The following is a 20,908-nucleotide window of genomic DNA, read 5'->3' as shown; positions in this document are numbered from 1 at the left end:
ATTTTATTTTGTACTTTTTTTTTTGATGTGGACCATTTTTAAAGTCTTTATTGGATTTGTTCCAATATTGTTTTCTGTTTTGGTTTTTTCAGCCATGAGACATATGAGATCTTAGCTGCCTCACCCCTTGCATTGGAAGATAAAGTCTTAACCACTAGACAACCAAGGAAGTCCTGCCATATTTGATTTCTAAAATGCATTGTAATCTCATCCTAATTCCTGAAATCAAAGTTTTATACTATCCTCAATATGAATGTTCTTATAAAAAGAAATCTATTGATATAAAAATCTCTGTGCCACCAAATGATCATTTAAATGTCACAATGCACTCTTTCTTTAATCAAAAATTCCTCATCTTTCTTCCCAGAATTATTTTCCCTTTTGATTACTTTTTCTATTCTTCACAGGAAAACCTTCATCATTTAAGGGAATGTAATTTAAACTGCCTCTTTCTGATCAAACTATGTTGAAGCACCAGATACTTACAATCCCACTAAATTACACAGATGGGTTTTGTAGTGCATAAAAATATTGTCAATCAATTTTTCCCATCTGATTCTTAAAACTAATTTGGATTTGTTTTAATTCAGTAATACATATAATGCAGAAATACAAAGCTATTTCTATATTTTCATAACTTAAATTTTCAAAAATAAGGTCTTTCAAATGCTCTATTTCCTTTTAAGATAGCAAATATTCCTACAGCTTCAAAAAAAACTATGAATTTAGTGAAGCTCTGATTGACTTTAATCAAAATAGTACAATAAATTAACACTTTGCCTCTGACCTATACACAAGGAAATGATAAATGACATAAAAATACATTTTTACAAAAGCAGAGACAGAATAAACCCTAGAGAAAACATCTCAAAAGATAACGAAAAACAGATATGATGAACAGAGTTGAAACCATAAAACTCTCAAGACTTGAGACCAGACACAGGCTGTGTCTAGAATTCGAACTACTTCAAATGCTGCACAGTCCTGGATGAACAGAGTCTAATTCTATCAATGAAGTCAGAGATTAGGGCTGGGAACCTTGCTTATAAACTGAGATGGGAAATATTCTTACCCTCATTGTTGTGGCTAGGGATAAGTGACAGAATGTGGAAAACATATGAGCCCCTCAAACAGGGCTGTTATTCACATAAGGTTCTGGGTTGCTGAGTAATATCACAGTAAAACAGCTGAACAAGAAGGCAGGAACAAAAAAAAAGAGCAGTAAAGAATAAAGGTAGTGGAGAAAGAGAACAAATCTCATTGAAAAAGAGCCTGCAAAATTTCCTGTTTCTGGACCACTACGTAAGGAGCTTAGAAGCTGTTACTCCCATCCACTCAGCAAGAAAATATATGAACTAAAAATCAACAACTCCTCTTATACCCCTAAGAAAACTGAGGTCAGGGTACAAACCACTGGGCAGGAACTGGTGAGACAAGCAGATACAGAGAATCACAACTTTCAAGACCAGAATCCCCAAAACACAAACTTCTATGGGAATCAGTACTGGGGTGGAGACAGCTAGACTGTAATGGATGAACTGCTAGAGGCTCAGGGTGAGCACACTTGAGAGCTGAAAACTCCAGCGAGTCCCATCTTAGGGAGGACCCCACTCTGTTTTACCTCCAGGAGCCCTACCGGATTCTCACAGTGAGAGTTAGAGAAGAATCCCTTTTTGCCTACAGCTAGGGGAATAGATGCATGGCACCACTGACTCAATGAGCAAGCTCCAGGAGATGGTGAAGGACAGGGAAGCCTGGCGTGCTGCAGTCCATGGGGTTGCAAAGAGTGAGATGTGACTGAAGCAGTGAGCACAGCACAGAGGAAAAGGAAAACAGACATTTTGAAATATACCTGGCCTCTCCTGTTATTCTCAACAAGGCTTTTACAAACAATTTACCACCACCGCCATATAACTGACTGCAGTTGAGATCAAGGAGAACTGCAATATCAAATCCATCAGGTTCTAACCTTCCACATGAAGTGAGGAAAATATCCAGACCCAGTCCCCTCTGGCATTCCTGTCTCACCTGATGTAAGGGAGAAGGACTTGTGAAGGTTTTAGAGCCAAGGTACCATTTCTCTCAAAGACTGAGATTGACTCGTGGGACTGCAGTATGCTTCCCTTCCTCTCACAAGTTATCACCACATCAAAAGTGGTCTTGTAAAATAGCAAGGGCATGTTATCAAAAAAACAGCAGGCCTCAGACCTTAATTCAGAAGACATCTCTAGGGAAACCCAAAGAGAACAGAGGGACAAGAACAAAAACATCAGATGCAATTTTCATCTCAGACATTAAAAGCTATTGCCATCAGTAAACAGAGCCTTATCTGTAGCTGGAAAAATATATAACTCATATTAAACACCTATTTATCTTAATTCCAATATGCCTGGCTTTCACAAAAAAATTACAAGGCATACTAAAAAGCAAAAATTATATAGTTTGAAGAGAAAGAAAAAGCATCAGAACTAGGCCCATAAAATGGCAGGGATGTTATAAGACTGAAAATTTTTTTAAATTAGGATTAATAAGTTAAGAGTTCTGATAGAAGTAGAAGACATGTAAAAAAGATAATATAGGCAGAGAGTTTAGAATATTAGGAATAAAAAACACTAGAACAGAAATGAAGAATTCCTTCAAAGAACTCATTAATAGACTGACTCAACTGAGGAATGAATCTGAACTTAAGAAAATGTCAATAGGAACTTCCAAAACTGAAAAGCAAACAGTGGAAAAGAAAGAAGCAGTTCTATAATTCTATCTAAGAACTCTGGGAAAACTACAAAAGATGCAACATATGCATAATGGGAGTATGAGAAGAGACACAGGAAGAAAATGGATATCTGAAGTAACAATGACTGAGAATTTTCCCCCAAATCAATGTCAGACAGACAACAAAGTGCAGATCCTAGAAGCTCAGAAAACACCAAGTAGGATAAATGTCTAAGAAACTACACCTAAGCAAATGATTATATTAAAAAACTGCAGACAATCAAAGACAAGCAAAATTTTTGAAATACTCCAGACTTGCTTTGTAAGAAATGCTAGAAGGCATTCTTCAGAGAGAAGGAAAATGACACAGGTCAGAAACTCTGATCTACATAAAGAAAGGAATAGTATTAGAGAAGGAATAAATGAATGTAAAACAAAACATTTTATTTTCAGCTGCTTAGTTGATCAAAGAATAAGTTTGTTCACAACAGGAATAGTCTTAATGTACTTGCTAATTAAGTGAAATGAATGACATCAATAATATGAGAGAATTGAGGGAAGAATTAGGAGTATTTTATTATAATAAGGTCCTTGCACTACCCATGAAAAGTATAGAGTTATTTGAAAATAGTCTTAGATTAGTTGTAAATTAGATTAGTTGTAAATGTAAATTTTTATGATTCTAGAGCAAAAACTAAAAAAAGTAAAAATGGAAGTATAATTGATATGATTTGTATTGGCTACCTTCATCATCACTGCTCTGATCTTGTTGAGGTGTATACTCTAACACAGGAATTTCTCTTGCTTTTGTGCGCCTCCAGGAAGTTTGCCCAGCAGTGGCTTCTGATACCCAGTCACACATGTCAAATGCAAATCCACAGGCTTGACACGCTGAAGAGGGGAGAAAAAGATGTTGGGAGACTACCACAGTCTACTGGAGTCGCTGCTTAACAAAGGTTACAGGTGCAATCAAGGCTAAACACACACACACACACACACAAATACACTAATTCAAACCAAGAAGACTTAGAGTGAACTCTTCTCTTTAAAAGTTCTTAATTTGATCCAGACAGGCATCATCCCAAATGAGAACCATTACCATGCTTCCATTGTGGTTTTTTTTTTTTTCTTATATAACATAATACCAGACTTTACCTACTTTATGGAATTCAGTTAGCTTAAATCATTTACTATTCATAATCACATTAAAATTTTAAAGAAGATACATTGTATTTAATTCCATGATTTTTAGAGCAACTGTTTTTCAAAACATTACCTTGATATATTTACTATCTTTCACTTTTTTTAATAAGCCACACACTTCCAATTACAAACCAGCTAAAACCCCAATGATACTCCTGGTAAAATGAGGACACAGATGAGAACAGAGCTTGTCAAATTAGTACCCCTACTGGTGGTTTGATATTTCTGTTGGGGTCTGAGTCTCATGGATGGCAGGCAGGCATCTCATTTTTACACTTACACTTCAATCCTTCATCTGTAGAATCAAATCTGCAGAGACTTCTATCTGGATGGCAGAGTTCCTTCTTGGTATTTGATGCCTCTTGACATGGCAAAATGTCATCTGTTAAATGTAAAGATTGGCAAAAAGTGAGATGTGGTATCAGTAGAAAGGATCATAAATTCCTCAAAAGGTTAACTTTTGTTCTACAGAGAGTGCTGAAGCCAACTCTTCTCTCTGGCAGTATCACACCATTATATAGACAGAGAAAGAGATTCAGGAAGAGAAGAGAAGAGAGAATAAAACCACCATGCCTGTACTTCTAGATTTTAATCAGATCTCTGTGGTGATTTCTAAGACCCTAAGCCAAATCATCCAGGTCTCCAGGGAAGTAGGTTACATGCCTTAATGTGTAAACAAAGAGCCTATCATTAGGCTGATAATTGTACATGTATCAAATACAACATATGGTACCCTCTTTACCTGGGTCTGCCCTGGATTTACTTTCCCTGCAGCTCTTTCAAATGGAGCCTGTTTCTGCCCACTCCCCCCACCCACATAGTCCTCCCAACACAAGACTTGAAGATGGTGGAATTGTCCTTTTATCCCCTGCTTCCACAGATAATTCTCACTCAGCACAAAAAGAGGCAAGAATATACAGTGAAGAAAATATAGACTTTTCAATAAGTAGTATTGGGAAAGCTAGACAGCTACATGTTAAAGAATGAAATTAGAACATTCTCTAATATCATAGACAAAAATAAACTCAAAATAGATTAAAGACCTGAATGTAAGACCAGATACAATAAAACTCCTAGAGGAAACATAGGCAGAACACTCTTGGACATAAATCACAGCAATGATCCATCTCCTAAAGTAAAGAAAGTAAAAGCAAAAATAAACAAATGGGACCTAATTAAAGTTTTAATTAATTAAGCTTTTGTACAGCAAAAGAGACCATGGAAATGGGGGAAAAAATTTGCAAACGATTACTGATAAGGGGTTAATGTCCAAAATATATAAACAACAACACAACTCAACATCAAAAAACCAATCAATCAAATGACCAGGTTAAAAAATGGGCAAAAGAAATGAATAGACACTTTTTCCAAAGGGAAAATACAGATGGCCAACAGGTCATGAAAAGATGCTCAACATCACTAATCGTCAGGGAAATGCAAATCAAAACCACAATTAGATATCACTACACACTAGCCATAATGACTGCCATCAGAAAGAACACGGAAAACAAATGTTGGCAAGGATGTGGTGAGAAGAGAACCCTCGTACACTTTTGGTGGGAATGGAAACTGATGCAGCCACTGTGTAAAGCAGTATGGAGATTTCTCACCGTCCTACATGTTTGACTTTTGAATCTTTTGACATCAAATGATATCCCTCTCTGCCTGTGCCAGCTTGTCACCATCATCTATGGGCACCGGTGCACCACCAGAACATGTTAAAGTTAAATCAAGTAGCGAGTCAGATCTTGTTTTCTCTGCTCAAGAACATCACGTGGGCTTCTGTCCTACAAGAAGTAGATGTAAAATTCCTTTGCACAATCCTCACACAAAGCAGGCTTACTTTTTTTGCCTCAGGACTTCTACATTTACACATGGCTTCCTTCCAATATACACATGGCTAGTTCCTTCAACTTATTTTCTCAGCCAAAAAAAAATATATATATACATACACACACACACACACACACACACATACATTCTCCATGTGACCATGTGTGATCTACTTAAAACTTTAAAACTCTACTTAAAACTTCATTTCCCCTTTACCTGGGCATTCTCTTCTCAATTTTCTGCTGTTTTATTGTCACATAGCACATATCATCACTTGACATAAAATACCTTTTTCTATTTACTTGCTTAATTTCATTCACTGTCTGATTAAAATATAAATTCCATGAACTCAGGGATTACTTTTTTTTTTAACTGCTTCTCCCACGCATCTAGAAAAATTCTTGATGTAACATAGATGTTCAATACGTACTTATTTAATGAATGGATAAATGAATGACCTAAGACCTATTCAATGAAATGTTTAAAATAGTGCAGACTCTATCTAAATTGTTTGTATTTTTATTGGAAATAAATGAACCAATTGGTTATGAAAATGATTTATGCATAACATCCTTAATCTTGTTTCTCATAATGGAAGCTAACAAATGATGAATATGCAAAGCTTCTTGAATGTAAGATTCAAGGAAAATAAAACTGCATATGCAATTAAGGGAGTGTGGGCAATAAATGAAGTGAAGATTGCACAATAACAATTACCGTGAAACAATTAAAACAGTAATTTTTGTAGATTCATATAAGAGCTACAAATCTTCTACCCCTAGAGGTCCATAATTAAATATTTGCCATAGTTCAATTAGATGTTGTATATAACCTCTAATTTTTCGTTATTTGTACAAAACAATACCCACAAAAGTGCTGTAAACAAAAATAGCAAAACAGTCAAGTATAAATTGCACAGAATTTTTTAAAAAAATTTTTGATGTGGATCACATTTAAAGTCTTTGTTGAATTTGTTACAATATTGTTTCTGTTGTTTATATTTTGGTTTTTTGGCCAAGAAGGCAGGTGGGCTTTTAGCTCCTGACCAGGGATCGAACATGTGCCCCCTAGAGGAGAAGGCAAAGTCTCAACCACTGGACCACCAGAGAATTCTCATGCATGGAATTTAAAATGCAGCTTGTATCAATTGGTATTAAGTATCTTTCACCAATGTTCACCACTTTTACTACCTTTAGTCCCGCAAATGAAATTCAGTTCAGTTCAGTCACTCAGTCATGTCCAACTCTTTGTGACCCTATGAACCGCAGCAGGCCAGGCCTCCCTGTCCATCACCAACTCCCAGAGTCCACCCAAACCAATGTCCACTGAGTCGGTGATGCCATCCAACCATCGCATCCTCTGTCGTCCCCTTCTCCTCCTGCCCTCAATCTTTCAGGGTCTTTTCAAATGAGTCAGTTCTTCACATCAGGTGGCCAAAGTATTGGAGTTTCAGCTACAACATCAGTCTTTCCAATGAACACCCAGGACTGATCTCCTTTAAGACGGACTGGTTGGATCTCCTTGCAGTCCAAGGGACTCTCAAGAGTCTTCTCCAACACCACAGTTCAAAAGCATCAATTTTTTGGCACTCAGCTTTCTTTATAGTTCAACTCACATCCATACATAACCACTGGAAAAACCATAGCCTTGACTAGACAGACCTTTGTTGGCAAAGTAATGTCTCTGCTTTTTAATATGCTGTCTAGGTTGGTCATAACTTTCCTTCCAAGGAGTAAGTGTCTTTTAATTTCATGGCTGCAGTCACCATCTGCAGTGATTTTGGAGTCCAGAAACCAAATGGAATTGGCAACCACAAAAACAATGACATGGGGGAGGGGTGCAATAAATTGTCAATCGATTAATTTCCTGAACAGTTTTTTGTTTTAGCATATTCTATTTCAGAGCTCAAAGCTATTTAAAGATGTCATCTATATTTATATTCATACTCAATTTTCTCCCTCTCCATCTTCTCTCCCTTTAATTCTTATATTGCACCACAATCCAGCTATAGAAAATTATCTTTGACATTTTAAAATTCTCCATCAATGATGTACAATCAGCAGGATGAAGCTTTGCCAACAATTTCAAAGTCTCTATACCAATGAAGCCACATGTGCAAAGCCTGCCATCCTTCAAATCTTATCTTGTGTAAACAGGTTACATGAAATTGACCAGACTCCCTCAGATGGTAGAGAATGAAGTCCAAGCCTCAAGGCTACTGCTGCAAAAGTTATAATTGACATCTACTTTTGACTCCAGGGGTTTTTGACAATTTCTTTATCAGTTTTCTTAAATCAGTAATGAATTTCAATGAATAGTCATTAGATCTTAAAAGATAGCTAGAAATTAATAAGATAAAAAGATAACTAGTCAAATAAAGCTTATTTAACTGGATAATATATAAGCATTATTCAGATTTTCATCAAGAGATAACTTGTGTACTTGGAATGTTTATAAATGAGACTAAGGCAAAATCCTGGCAAACCAACCTAAAAATATTTACAGAATATTCACGATATTTTGATTGTGAGCTATATCATGCAATCTTTATAAAAATACATAGTGAGCAATTTGTTCAAGAATCAATGTTATTTAAGAATCAGTGATTAAGCATATTCTTATTTAGTCACAAACACTGATCTTTTTTCATATTTGCTATTTTGGTAAAGCCTAAACAGATCTTCCTTCTAATAAACGCACAGTGAATACCCCTGTCTTGGGAAGGGCAGTGGTTAGATACTTACTATCTGAAAGCATGGAAGTAATCTAAAATATTTCTTTAATGTTATAAAAGGAATTTAGTTTCATTTTCCAACTTGAAAACCTTCAGAAACCATGATAATACCTATATCTATCACTTTTATAGAGATGTTTATACTTCTATAGTAAAAAATAAACAGTTTGTCTTTTTTCCTAAAGATAATAGTACACATAATAATCTATGTGGTAAAATAAAATATAAGAACAAGAAAAAGCTATCTGGTGGATTTCTCATGATCAGAATTTTCCCAAATGTAAAAAGTTACTATTTCTTTTTAATTTAAAAAAAACCTAAACAATAAAATTACACATTTCTGGTATTTATTTCTGTGTGTTTTGACAAACATAGAGCCATGGTCTGAAAATCCATCAATATTTCATTTAGTCAATCAGGGCTGTCCCTAGTTGCTCTGATGGGTTGAACTCTACCCACCTCCACCAATTCATATGTTCAAGTCCAAACACTTAGTAGCTCAGAATGTGACCGTATTTGGAGATAGCATCTACAAAGAGGTAATTAAGGTAAAGTGTGGTCATATTGGTGGGCTCTAGTCCAATATGATCAGTGTCCTTATAAGAAGAGGCGTTCAGGACATGGACACACAGAGAAAGAAGACCAAATGAAGACCATGGAGAAGACAGTCATCCACATGAAGGGGGAAAAAAATGCAAAAAAAACCCAAACTTGGTGACCCCTCGATCTTGGATTTCCAGCCTTCTGAATCATGAGAATGAAATTTCTGTTGCTTTAAGCCATCCGTTTGTGCATTCTCAGTCTCTTCAGTCGCATCTGACTCTGTGTGACCCTATGGACCGTAGCCCGCCAAGTTCTTCTGTCCACTGGATTCTCCAGGCAAGAATACTGGAATGGGTTGTCATATCCTCCTCCAGGGGATCTTCCTGACCCAGGGATCAAACCCGTGTCTCCTTTGTCTCCTGCATTGGCAGGCAAGTTCTTTACCACTAGCACCACCTTAAGCCATCCAGTCTATGATAACTTTTTTTAAACTACTGCCTTAGAAAACACGCACTGCCCCTGGGGTGATTAAGGCAGGTAACTAGTGACAAAGAGCATGAAAGCCTAAAGAGGTAGCTGTCGATTTGAAAAATACACTGTAAGGCGAGCTAGTTTACTGTCTCTAGGAATTGGCTCACTCTGGAAGAGACATACCCTCTGTGATCAGCAAGACACCAGGTATCAAAGCATCAAAACAGAGAAAATAAAAACATGGTAATAGAATTGTTTCCTTGTCTCAAAAGGAAAAAAAAAATCAAAACAAATTTTTGAAAGCACACTAGTTTGAAGAAGAAAAAAGAGAAGTCTTGTCAGGAAACCTATATATCTTAAACAGAACCATTTCTATAAATCAAAATGACCACCAAAAGACTTATTACAGCATTCACTTTCAAGTGGACTCATTTCCAAATGCTATATGTCTGCTGTAAAATGACAAAAAACACAATGTTTCTATTAAACCATGGCAAATATTTGCCTCAGCTTAAATCATCCTGATAAAAATCTCATTATTTTGAAGACATATCTTTACTTTTGATGCTGAAACAAAACCTAAAAAATAACATAATATTCTTAGCATAAGTGTAAGTACTGCTAGATATATTCCCAAGATATTTTATTAAATCTGGTTTTCATGGAATGATGCTTGTGGCTCAGCAGAAAGAAGAATTCATCCAAAATCCCAAATACTTGATATTTAAATAATTTCACATACTCTTTGTTCAATCTATTATTCAATTCTCAGCATTTAGCTGTGGAGGTAAATCAATACTGTGTGTGTAGGTATGTACAGCGACTGGGAGTATGGGGGCATTTTTTGAAAGAGGAGACGTCTCAGAAAAGACATCCTGACTCAGTCTAAAAGGATATCTAGTAGCAGGACAGGTCAAAAAAAAAATTTATGAAATAAGCAGAGGGAGCAATGTTTGCAAAGATACACAGAAAAGCAGATAACACTGGATTCACGAGTAGCTCTTTTGGGTCAGAATATGGGAATTCTTGGGGGAATTAAGAAGGAAGAAGTTGGGCTGGTGTGTAAGAGCAGGATCCTGGTGAGCTTATGTCATGACAAAAAAATCTGAATTCCATTCTGAAGGCAATGCGAGTTACTGAGGGATTTAAATAAAGTAGAGATTGGTCGTAGTTGGATGTTAGAAAGTACAAACTGGTGGAGAGCAGGTAGTAGTGATTAGTGGAGCAGAATAGACTGAAACTGGAATTTTCAAAACCCAAGAGAAAAAAAAATGTGGGATAAACAAAATCAGAGTTGGATGAATAATAATGATAAATATGTAGAGACAATTGGAGAAATATCAGAACACACTCTCAATAATGTTTTGCACCAAATTAATGTGGAGGTGAGAAAGGGGAAGAAGGATTGAAGAATGACTCCTTGGCTTCTAATGTGAGACCAAACAGACATCAATTACTAAATTAGGGAACATAAGAAAAGAAACAGAGTTTGAAAGAAGATTGGAATTTAATTCTAAATATGCTAATGTTGAGTTTCTGTAGCAAATGGATGCTCACTCAACTTATAAATCTGTTCTCCTTGCCTTCCTTTATTACAGAGGCCAAATTTAAACACTCAGTTTTCTTAGCCTCCCTAGCAACCAAGGTTATCTGCCTGATGATCATATAGCTGATGAACGACATGTCCAAAACTGTTTCCTATGCCATTCCTTCCTTCTTCCTATCCTGAATGAGAGAGGTTATTCCAGAAGCATAAGATGGCAAGCATGAGGCAAATAGCAAGGAAACCCCTTAGTCCTTGAATTTAGCAGTATCAGAGTTAAAGAATCTATGCCATGACTATCTATCTCCTCCTTGTCATCTGACAAGTGAAAGTCACTCAGTCATGTCTGACTCTGCAACACCATAGACTAAGCATTCCATGGAATTTTCTAGGCCAGACTACTGGAGGGGGTAACCTTTCCCTTCTCCAGGTGATCTTCCCAACCCAGGGATGGAACCCAGGTCTCCCGCATCGCAGGCAGATTCTTTACCAGCCAAGCCACAAGGGAAGCCCCAAAACACTGGAGTGGGTAGCCTAACCCTTCTCCATGGGATCTTCCCAGACCAGGAATTGAACTGAGGTCTCCCGCATTGCAGGCGTATTCTTTACCAACTGAGCTATCAGGGAAGCCTATTAAGTCTTCTGAGCAAAAGCAAAAATCTCAGACTTTTCTGCTTTCTTGCATCCCAATGCATATCTAACCCTATTTTCCATTGGAATAGGATTTTCTCATGGAAGTGTCCAGAAGGTGTTGGGTTGGCTCTGCCTGCTTCTCCCGCCTTGGCCATCACCACCAGGACCACAGACTGAAACCATTGACTCTAGTCATCCAGAACCCTACTCCAGGGCAGTCACTGCCAAATGCAAAAAATGGTCTCACGGTTCCCAAAGGCTAGTTCTGTTCTTAAACCTAGAATTGGCTGACTTCACAAAAATTTCCTAAGGACATTATTTAAAATGTAGGCCCCATCCTCAGTGATTCCCATCTAGCAGGGCTGGAATGAATCCCAGAATCAATCACTCTTTTACGTGATTCTGATGATTAACTAGATACAGTCTGTCAGTGCCTGAATTTGACTGAAGAGTCTCACTTGAAAATTTAATGCCACCTAATTTTACCATCTCTCACAGTCCCACCATTTGTAAAATGTAGCTCCATCTAAATGCCAATCCTATCCCATAATGCTTTATCCTTTGTCTCCATTATTAGTTCTCATGCTGCTGTGTTTTCCTCCCAAAAGTTTAAAAATGCCTTCAATCTTCATTCTATTTGAAAAACAAAAAACAAAACCTGTGCACCCTCACCTTCAAAGATGAACACTCTGTGACCTTACCTGAGTGTGGAATTTCTCTAAAAGGAAGCCATTCACTTTGCAGCTTTCCCCAAGGGGAGATATCTTTTTCCAATGCCCCATAAAACACAAGGCCAAAAATTAGAGTCATCATCCTTCTAACTCCCCAGTGTTGCTTCCATACAGTGATTTATTCTTCCATGTTGTAAAGACATCTTGGCTCACGACATTTAACTTACAGCCCTGGGTCATCCACGCAGGAGGTCTGATTTCCATATTTATTGAAGACTTCAGTCATGGATTTCAAAGTTGTCTTCTCTAGAACTTTATCTTATAATCTTGTATAAATGTAACAATCATGTAAAAGCCCTACCCAATAATTGAGTTTTAAAATCCATGTCTCATCTTCATCAAACTTTATTTCCACATCACCTCACAACAATATGGTGATAACACTATCTAGAACTATTCTTAGAAATTGTCGGTGCCAGTATTTTTCTATGTGACCACAACTTTTCTTTGAATGTCCAAGTATCTGATGCTCTCACTCCCACTATTACTGCGCTTTTTATTTCTATAGTGATTTTAAGGAGTTCAAGTGCTTACTAAAAATCCGGCATTTGCTTTCTGAGTAATTATTATGGCCCATCTACACAGGTGTTTGTCCTAGTGAATGGGTCATGGGTACTTAGAGAAATGGCTTTGCTTCCCGGAGCTGAAGATGAAGAGGTAAGTTCATGTCTGAAATGAGAGCAGAGTCCTACTACAAGCAATCTCAGGTCCCAAGCACAACCCAAGCATTTTCCTCTGTAAATTTGCTGTGTAGACAGTTTCAATGGCAACAGCCATTTCCTAACTCCCTGATGGTCCACGAAGTCCACTCAATAGCTGATTTCGTGGTTTTGTTCTCCTTTGAGGGTAATCAGCCAGACTGGGCAATAAATACAACTATTAGGGATCATTTTGTCTGGCAGACCTCAATTTCTGTAGAAACTATTAAACTGAGATATATAATGTCCCTGCTGAAGTGATCAGGGTCAGGGACTAGATGTTTCATTAAAAATTAAGTGTAAGTGGACTGTGCTCTGGTTCAGAAACAATCATGCAGGGTAACCAGGAGAGAGATTATTAGGGGAGTTTTGAATGGCAGATCAGGCGCTGCCTGGAGTTGACAATGTATTCTCTACTGGCATATTGCTTCGCTTCTGATAAATCTAAGGAACATTATCTTCTTTTAGTGAAAAGTCACTGATGTGCTTAATAATAATGCTTAAATAATAATAATGCTTAAATTATTTACTTCTAGGAATGGGTGGAGGTTACAGTCTGTTCCTTTAAAGTTCTACATTTCACTTATCTATATTTCAATTTATCCTATCATGATTTCTTACTAATATATACAGAGAACTGAAAATACAAAGATGAAAAAGAACTTTGTTCCATGTTGAGAGGGGCTGTCATTAGCTCCTATAAATTTACCTTGATTTGAGTGACAAGAGACACAAACTTGTAAGCTCTTATAACAGCCCAAGTGCTTTTTAAGCATCAAAGCACAATGCAAACATCCTTTAACAAGTTTCCTTGGTCTCTCTTAGGTAGACTGGAACATTTTTTCTTAACCACATTTCTTCTGTTACTGGAACATTTTGATTTTAACCAAAAGTACCATTTCTTTTTATCCAACTAGAACTCAGAACCCTCTCTACAAAATAGCTCTCTTGATTCTACCATATCATAATAAAATTTCAAAAGGAAAAAATTCTATCAAATATCTATACTCAAATATATCAAATAAATGTGATTATTGCATATTAGACTAGTGCTGCAATTCATGGAGTCGCAAAGAGTCAGACACGACTGAGCCACTGAAATGAACTGAACTGAACTGAATTTCATCCTTACCAACTTATATTTTAAACATTGAACTTTCCTATTGAGAACAATGTGAATGGTGAATTGAATATTACACAGTTAATGTAATCACAGGACTGATATGGATAATTTTTTAGATCTGATGTGTGGTTTATTGATCTAGTTATTTCAGTCTAAATAGAAAATAGATTATAACTAATATACTTCTCCATTTGTGTCTTTCAGTGGCTTAGTTAAATTGATTCTCCAAGAAGACAGTTTCAAATCAATGGGGGCCAGTTTTCTCCTGATATCCTAGAAGGCATAGAATTCTCTGGGTAAGATTTAACTAAACAGTGTAAATACTGCTACAGGATTTCAAATCTGAGACTAAATTACACACTTCAGTTCTTTATAGTAGCCTGTGTTCACCTCTAGCACAAATCCAGTCATTGTACCACAGTGTATAAGGACAATAGAAAATAGCTCACTCTAAAACATTAAGCAAAAATAAGAGTAGATCAAAATCATTACACAATGTTTAAACTGAACTGAATTTATTATACAATAAGGATCAGAATGAGAAAAATATCTTACCATCTGCTGGCAAGCAGCCTGAGCTAAAAGATATATCATCGATAGCAATGACTTCATCCTGAGCTGAAATCATCTGGCCTTGAAAAACAATCTGGACAAGAAAAATAAACAAAAATAAAGAACAAGCAACAGTATTGTCTCACAGTCTTGTAGTACAGAGTCTACAAATAAAAGAAACATGATACTTCCTAGAAGCACATGGGTGACCATGCCAATTCCAAATGGAAAGAGACCTATATTAAATGCTGGGATGGGAGGGGAGTTGGAGGGAGATTAGATGCATATATATGTATGGCTGACTCCCTGACCACCTGAAACTATCACAACATTTTTAATCAGCTATACTCCCATACAAAATAAAAAGTTTAAAAACAAAACAAACAAACAAAACACACCTGAACCAAAAAATGTAGTCTTCTCTGTATCTCACTTGTTTAGAATAGGTTGGGTAACACATTTGTGAAATGAGTCAACAGTCACCTGGTTTCTTCCCTGTATCATCTTCCATGTTTGGTTCCCATGCATTCATACTACTTAGCATTTACTAGTTCTGGGAGCCTCACTCCATCTTAAGCTCTGGTTCTCAGCATTTTGCATCATTAAGCAAAAATAAAGAGCAGATCAAAGTCATTACCTCTGGTTCTCTGAATTTTACTTGCAGCCCCATCTTCAATGTCCTTGTGCTATCCTCCCTAGGATTTTCTGCCATTATCTAAACATAGCTTGGGACACTGACTGGAAATCATTGTTCAGTGACTTACTATTAAAATGACCGAATATTGTACTGTGATGTGAGGCCAGCCCAAGTCTCCACCAAGAGGAAATACTCTAGCATAATGAATCTGAGACACTTGGAAAGATCAAGTAATCCTAATTACTTAAATCAATAAAACATTGGTGTATTGGTGGAGCGTATTCTTCTGTCTTCACTAATGAATATCAATAATGTGTGAGGCTTAATTCATGAATGCATTAAACTTGTGTGCACGACTCAGCCTTGTTCATAATGTCAACATTATTTCAAGACGCCACACTGTTTCTTAGCTTAACAATGGGTCTGTATCACAAACCCTAGCAGATCATTTTGCTGTCCTGGATTTTCTTTGGTTCCTGTACAACATGATGTCCTAATATATTTCCTTTCAAGCCAGAGATTGTCTACTAGTCTATTAAAAACGTGATGAAAAACATCCATAACGTACCCAGTGAACTGTCCATATGCAGCCCTAAGAAAGTCATCCTTCTTCACATAAATTAGAATAACCATGGGACTACTTACAAGTCAGGACCATGATGGAAAAGTCTATCAAAGATTGTGATGTAGGGATGGTTTCACATGAAGGTAGCATAGCATGGTGTGTATGCTCAGTCATGTCTGACTCTTTGTGACCTCATGGACTGTAGCCCGCCAGGCTCCTCTGTCCATGGGATTCTTCAGGCAAGAATACTGGAGTAGGTTGCCATTTCCCGCTCCAGGAGATCTTCCTGACCCGGGGATTGAACCCATGTCTCCTGCATTGCAAAGCAGATTCCTTACCACTACGCCACCTAAGAAGCCTCCGTAGCATAGTGATTGAAGTGTATATTTGGAATCAGATTACTTGCATTTAGATCCCTGATACACCACTTTCCAGCAGGAAGACCCTGGAGAAATTACTTAACACTTCTGTGCCTCAGTTTATTTCTTTGTAAAAAGGTACTGATAGTTATCACCTATATGATAAGGTGTATGCAAGGTAACAAACGAGTCATCACTTATACAACAGCACTTGACCTATATAGTTGGCATTAAATGTCAGCTCTTATGGCATAGAGTTATTAAAATATTTATGCTACTACATAGTATTTACTAATTAAAAATCTACTCTGCACAGATTAACTTTATGCTTCTTGAAAGCCTATTCACATAGATACATTCCCTAGTTCCTGCTGAACTGAACACTTACATATAGCAGCCACATTTAAAAAAGAAAATTTTTTTGGTTGAAATGCAATTATTTTAGTATAATTGAAAATATTTCTATAGTATTACAATGATCAAGGATAACCAAAAATTAATATTCGGATGCCAGGATTTCAAGGTGCCATAAGGTACTTGCAGCAGCCACATTTAAAGAGAAAAGTGGAAATAAGTGTTGACTAATCACCAGTCTCTCTTCTCCTCCATGCTCTCCCCATAAACCCATTTATCTTCATGGCTTTAACTGTCACCCAAGCTGATGAATACATGTTTACATCAGCAATGTCAACCTCTTTCTCTTGAGCTTTCCTTCCCCATCTCTACCATCTATTGAATATTTTGTCAGGTGACACAAAGCCACTTCTTATTCAAGATGTTCTTTCCTCTGGACCTCTGACCTGACGCTCATCCTCTGAAAAATGGTACCAGGAGACTGCCATCTGCAATGCTCAAAACTCCAAAATGACCTTTGGAATCACTTTCTCCTCCAGTCGTGTCCAATTGATCAAGACCTATTAAACCCTCTTTCCTTTCTGTTGCTACTTCCACTCCTACAACTTCACACTTGATCTAATGAAGTAGCTTTTATGTTATTTATTTGGCTCTGCCAGGTCTCAGTTGTGGCATGCAAATTCTTAGGTGCAATATGTGGAATCTAGTTCCCTTCCCAGGGATTGAACCACAGGCCCCCTGCATTGGAAGCGTGGAATCTCAACCACTGGACCACCCAGGGAAGTCCCTGAAGTAGCTTTTAAATTACCTTCTTGCCTTCAGGCCTCTCCTCAGAGTTTGCAACATGTGTCTTTATTTATCTGATCCAGTTAAATTATAGATTAACTTGGTATAACTGAAGAGAAGCTAGTATGAAAATCGGCCGTCATTAAATCCCACGGTAGTGCAAGAGCAAAGGTTTCTTAGGGAAAAGAACTGCTTCTCTAATTGTAGGGAAATTACTTGTGGATCTATGTAGCTAGGAAACAAAAGACCCGCAAGGTACAAGGAGATAATCCAGTTAAATGTATTTAAACAAAAAGTTTCCAGGGATTTTGGTTGGGATCCTGAAAAGGGGGGTGGGTGAACTATCTAAAGAATGTGGAAAGTGAGTGAAGTTGCTCAGTCATGTCCAGCTCTTTGTGACCCCCATGGACTGTAGCCTGCCAGGATCCTCCATCCAGGGGATTTTCCAGGCAAGAATACTGGAGTGAGTTACCATTTCTTTCTTGGACCTTCCCAACCCAGGGATCAAACCTGGGTCTCCCGCACTATAGGCTGGCTCTTTACTGTCTGAGCCACCAAGGAAAAGCCCTTAAAAAACATGGAAACCCATGATAATTTTTTAAAAACCAGGCCCTGTAGCCAGAGGCTGTTTGTGATATGGCAATTGTGTTTCTAAGAGAAGTGATTAACATTCTTTGTTTTCTCCAAAGCTTTGGCAAAAAACATTTTCCAAATACTCACCTCATTTTTTTCTGTTAAGTAAAAAAAAAAAACAAAAAAGATAGGGACTTCCCTGATAGTCCAGTGGTTAGGACTCTGTGCTTACACTGCAGGGGACAAGGATTTGATCCCTGATTAAGCAACTAAGATCCTGAGTGCCTCAGGGGCACAGCCAAAATAAAGAAAACAACAGCAAAGTAGCAAAATAAAAGCAGATCACAACAGGGATAATGAAGTTAGAAGTTTGACACCATCACATAACTCAGGAATGGCCTGCACTGATGCAGTGAAAAACATGAGACAAATTCCTTTCACCTCAAACATTTTAAGAGAAGATGGCTTTGGAAGGGAGGCTTTGTGCTTGAAATACTTGATTTAAATCTTAGACGAAACTTTTATGGAAGGTAAACAATGAATATAAACTCACTTGGATTGTACTAGTAACGACATGAATAGAAATCCTTGCATTTATATCTTCTGTATGAGAATTTTCCTAATTAATAGTATGCATTCAATGGTCTTTTTCAAGAAAATATATACAACACAAAAAGATGACAGTAGTCTTCTCATCATCATGTGTTCACACAGTAAGTATTCTTGAATTAAAAGATAAAATGTCTCAAATTATGATTTTGAAAAGTTTGAGAGTAGCAGTAAGTTAATAATTTATATTTAGCATTATTAACCACATCTTTTGTTCATATTAATAAAGCTTATTGTTTCTGAATGGGAGAGTGATGAGAAGTCTCTGGCATTTCTAAGTGGAATATCAGAGAAATGACAAGTAGATAACAGCATATTAAAAAATGCTTCAGTTATCCTCTTAAAATTCAGGCACTGATTTCAAGAATCCAGACATTCAACTTGAAAACCACAGTCAATGATATGCTTAGTAACATAGTACTCATTCCTTCCTACCCATAAAATCAGTAGGGGAAGTCCCTTCAAAAACCAGAAAAAAACAGGGATGAGGGGAGATTTCATCTGAATTTGAGGCTAAATTTCAACTATATGTTTAGCCTGGTTTATTCTTTGCTTTTATGAATATTTTAAGACAATAGTAAAATTAATTGCTTTTGCCTGCAATTTTGAGAAATGTGATCGCGGTTCATTAGCACCATGCAATGCATAATAATGTTTCATCTAACACAGCAGACAAAGGATTGTTTAATAAGTCACATCAGATCTGACCAAATCTAGAGGTTGGATTTTTTTCCTATATTTTATAAATTCATACACGGCTTTATTAGATAAAAAATTATCATGACTCAGTGACTGACTGAGATCTGAAATCAAACTATCCTTTGTTCTAATCTTATATGGGATTTGGTAAGCTATTTCATTCTCTAAAGCCTACAATCCTCTGGAATTCCCTGGTGCTCCGGTGGTTAAGACGTCACCTTTCAATGCAGGGGGCCTGGGGTTCAATCCCTGGTTGGGGAGCTAAGATCCCATTTGCCTCAGGACCAAAAAACCAAAACATGAAACAGAAGCAGTATTATAACAAATTCACTAAAGAATTTAAACATGATCCACATCAAAACATCTTTGAAAAATAAAGTTTACCATCCTCATGTGAACAATGGGGTAAATGATAGTTGAGAGGACTGCCATGAAGGGCCAGTAAGATAGTGTACATGAAGGACTAAATGTAATTCTTTACACACAGTAAGCACTCAGTCAATACTAGATGTTATTCTTTAAACACCTGCAGAAACTTTCTGAAACACTGCCATCTCTGTGGACTAAATGCATAAACACCATTCCTAGTTTACACAGCAGCAGCCTCTCAGAAATTGCCATACACTTCAGGTTAACAAGCGATGGGTCCAGTTAGTCCTTTGTAGGTGAAGCTGACCAAGTCCTGACACAGCAGCCAGATCCAGAGGCTTTCCCAGAAACCCAGGCTAAGCCAGAGACCAGCAGGGACTACAGTCTATTCAAGTATTTCTAAAGGAAGCATGAATGACTTTAGAACTATCAAGGCAGCATGGATGGGAAACTGCCAAGAAAAACAAACAAACAAATAAACCCAGAATAATTCTAGGAGACTTGTGAATTGATGAGGCAGCAGATACTGTCTGGAGACGCTGATTACAAAATGCCCTCAAATAAGCCTCTTTCTAAAGCTTTTCAGGAAGAGCTACTACATAGCGGCAGGCAGTATTTACAAGCACAGCACATCTCTGTGGCCCAGCTCAACAGAAGCAAATGAGTATCTGTTCACTTGCTGACAGGATAGAACTAAAACCTACCTGCAGTCTTAAAGATTGAGGTAGCCAAAGGATCCCAAGAGAGTTGTACGGTTTCCTAATTTTTAACAATGCCTTTAAGGTAGAAGCACTGTTTTCGTATCAGCAATAAAGGATTTTGAGAATCAAATTAATATGCTCCGTGGGCATCTGCTTCACTGGAAGACACTGCTGCATTTTAAAACACTCAGGTGAATAATCTCACTTCCTCTGCTACAGCTGAATTGCCCTGGAGATAATCTATTTGGGAATTTAAAGTTTTATAGTTATCTACTATACATATTTAATCATCAACCCCCACAATATGCTATTTGGGAATGGAGAGCTGAGAAAAGCAAAGAATTTATATTAAAACACTTAACTTACAAGTAGCAGGTTCCCGCTACTTGTATCCAACATCAAATCTCTTGTCATGCTACTAATAAAGACCTTGACCAAAATATTTATCTTTGTTGTAGTTTTAGTTGCTAAGTCATGTCT

At 37.2% G+C, this 20,908-nt stretch overlaps 1 protein-coding gene across 1 annotated transcript in view; it reads right to left on the bottom strand.

Annotated features, from left to right (window-relative positions):
• The window catches only part of MALRD1 (MAM and LDL receptor class A domain containing 1), a 512,511-nt gene that overhangs the window by 470,016 nt on the left and 21,587 nt on the right, over positions 1 to 20,908 (bottom strand). The window contains exons 5-7 of the mRNA XM_065919555.1: positions 14,780 to 14,870; positions 4,196 to 4,297; positions 3,457 to 3,603 (exon numbers count right to left, since the gene is read on the bottom strand). Coding sequence (XP_065775627.1) covers positions 3,457 to 3,603; positions 4,196 to 4,297; positions 14,780 to 14,870 — 340 coding nt within the window. The remainder of the gene's footprint in view (positions 1 to 3,456; positions 3,604 to 4,195; positions 4,298 to 14,779; positions 14,871 to 20,908) is intronic.

Source organism: Muntiacus reevesi, chromosome 2, assembly GCF_963930625.1.
Source record: "Muntiacus reevesi chromosome 2, mMunRee1.1, whole genome shotgun sequence".
NCBI classification, from domain to species: Eukaryota; Metazoa; Chordata; class Mammalia; order Artiodactyla; family Cervidae; genus Muntiacus; species Muntiacus reevesi.
This window is presented reverse-complemented; position numbering and strand designations above follow the sequence as displayed.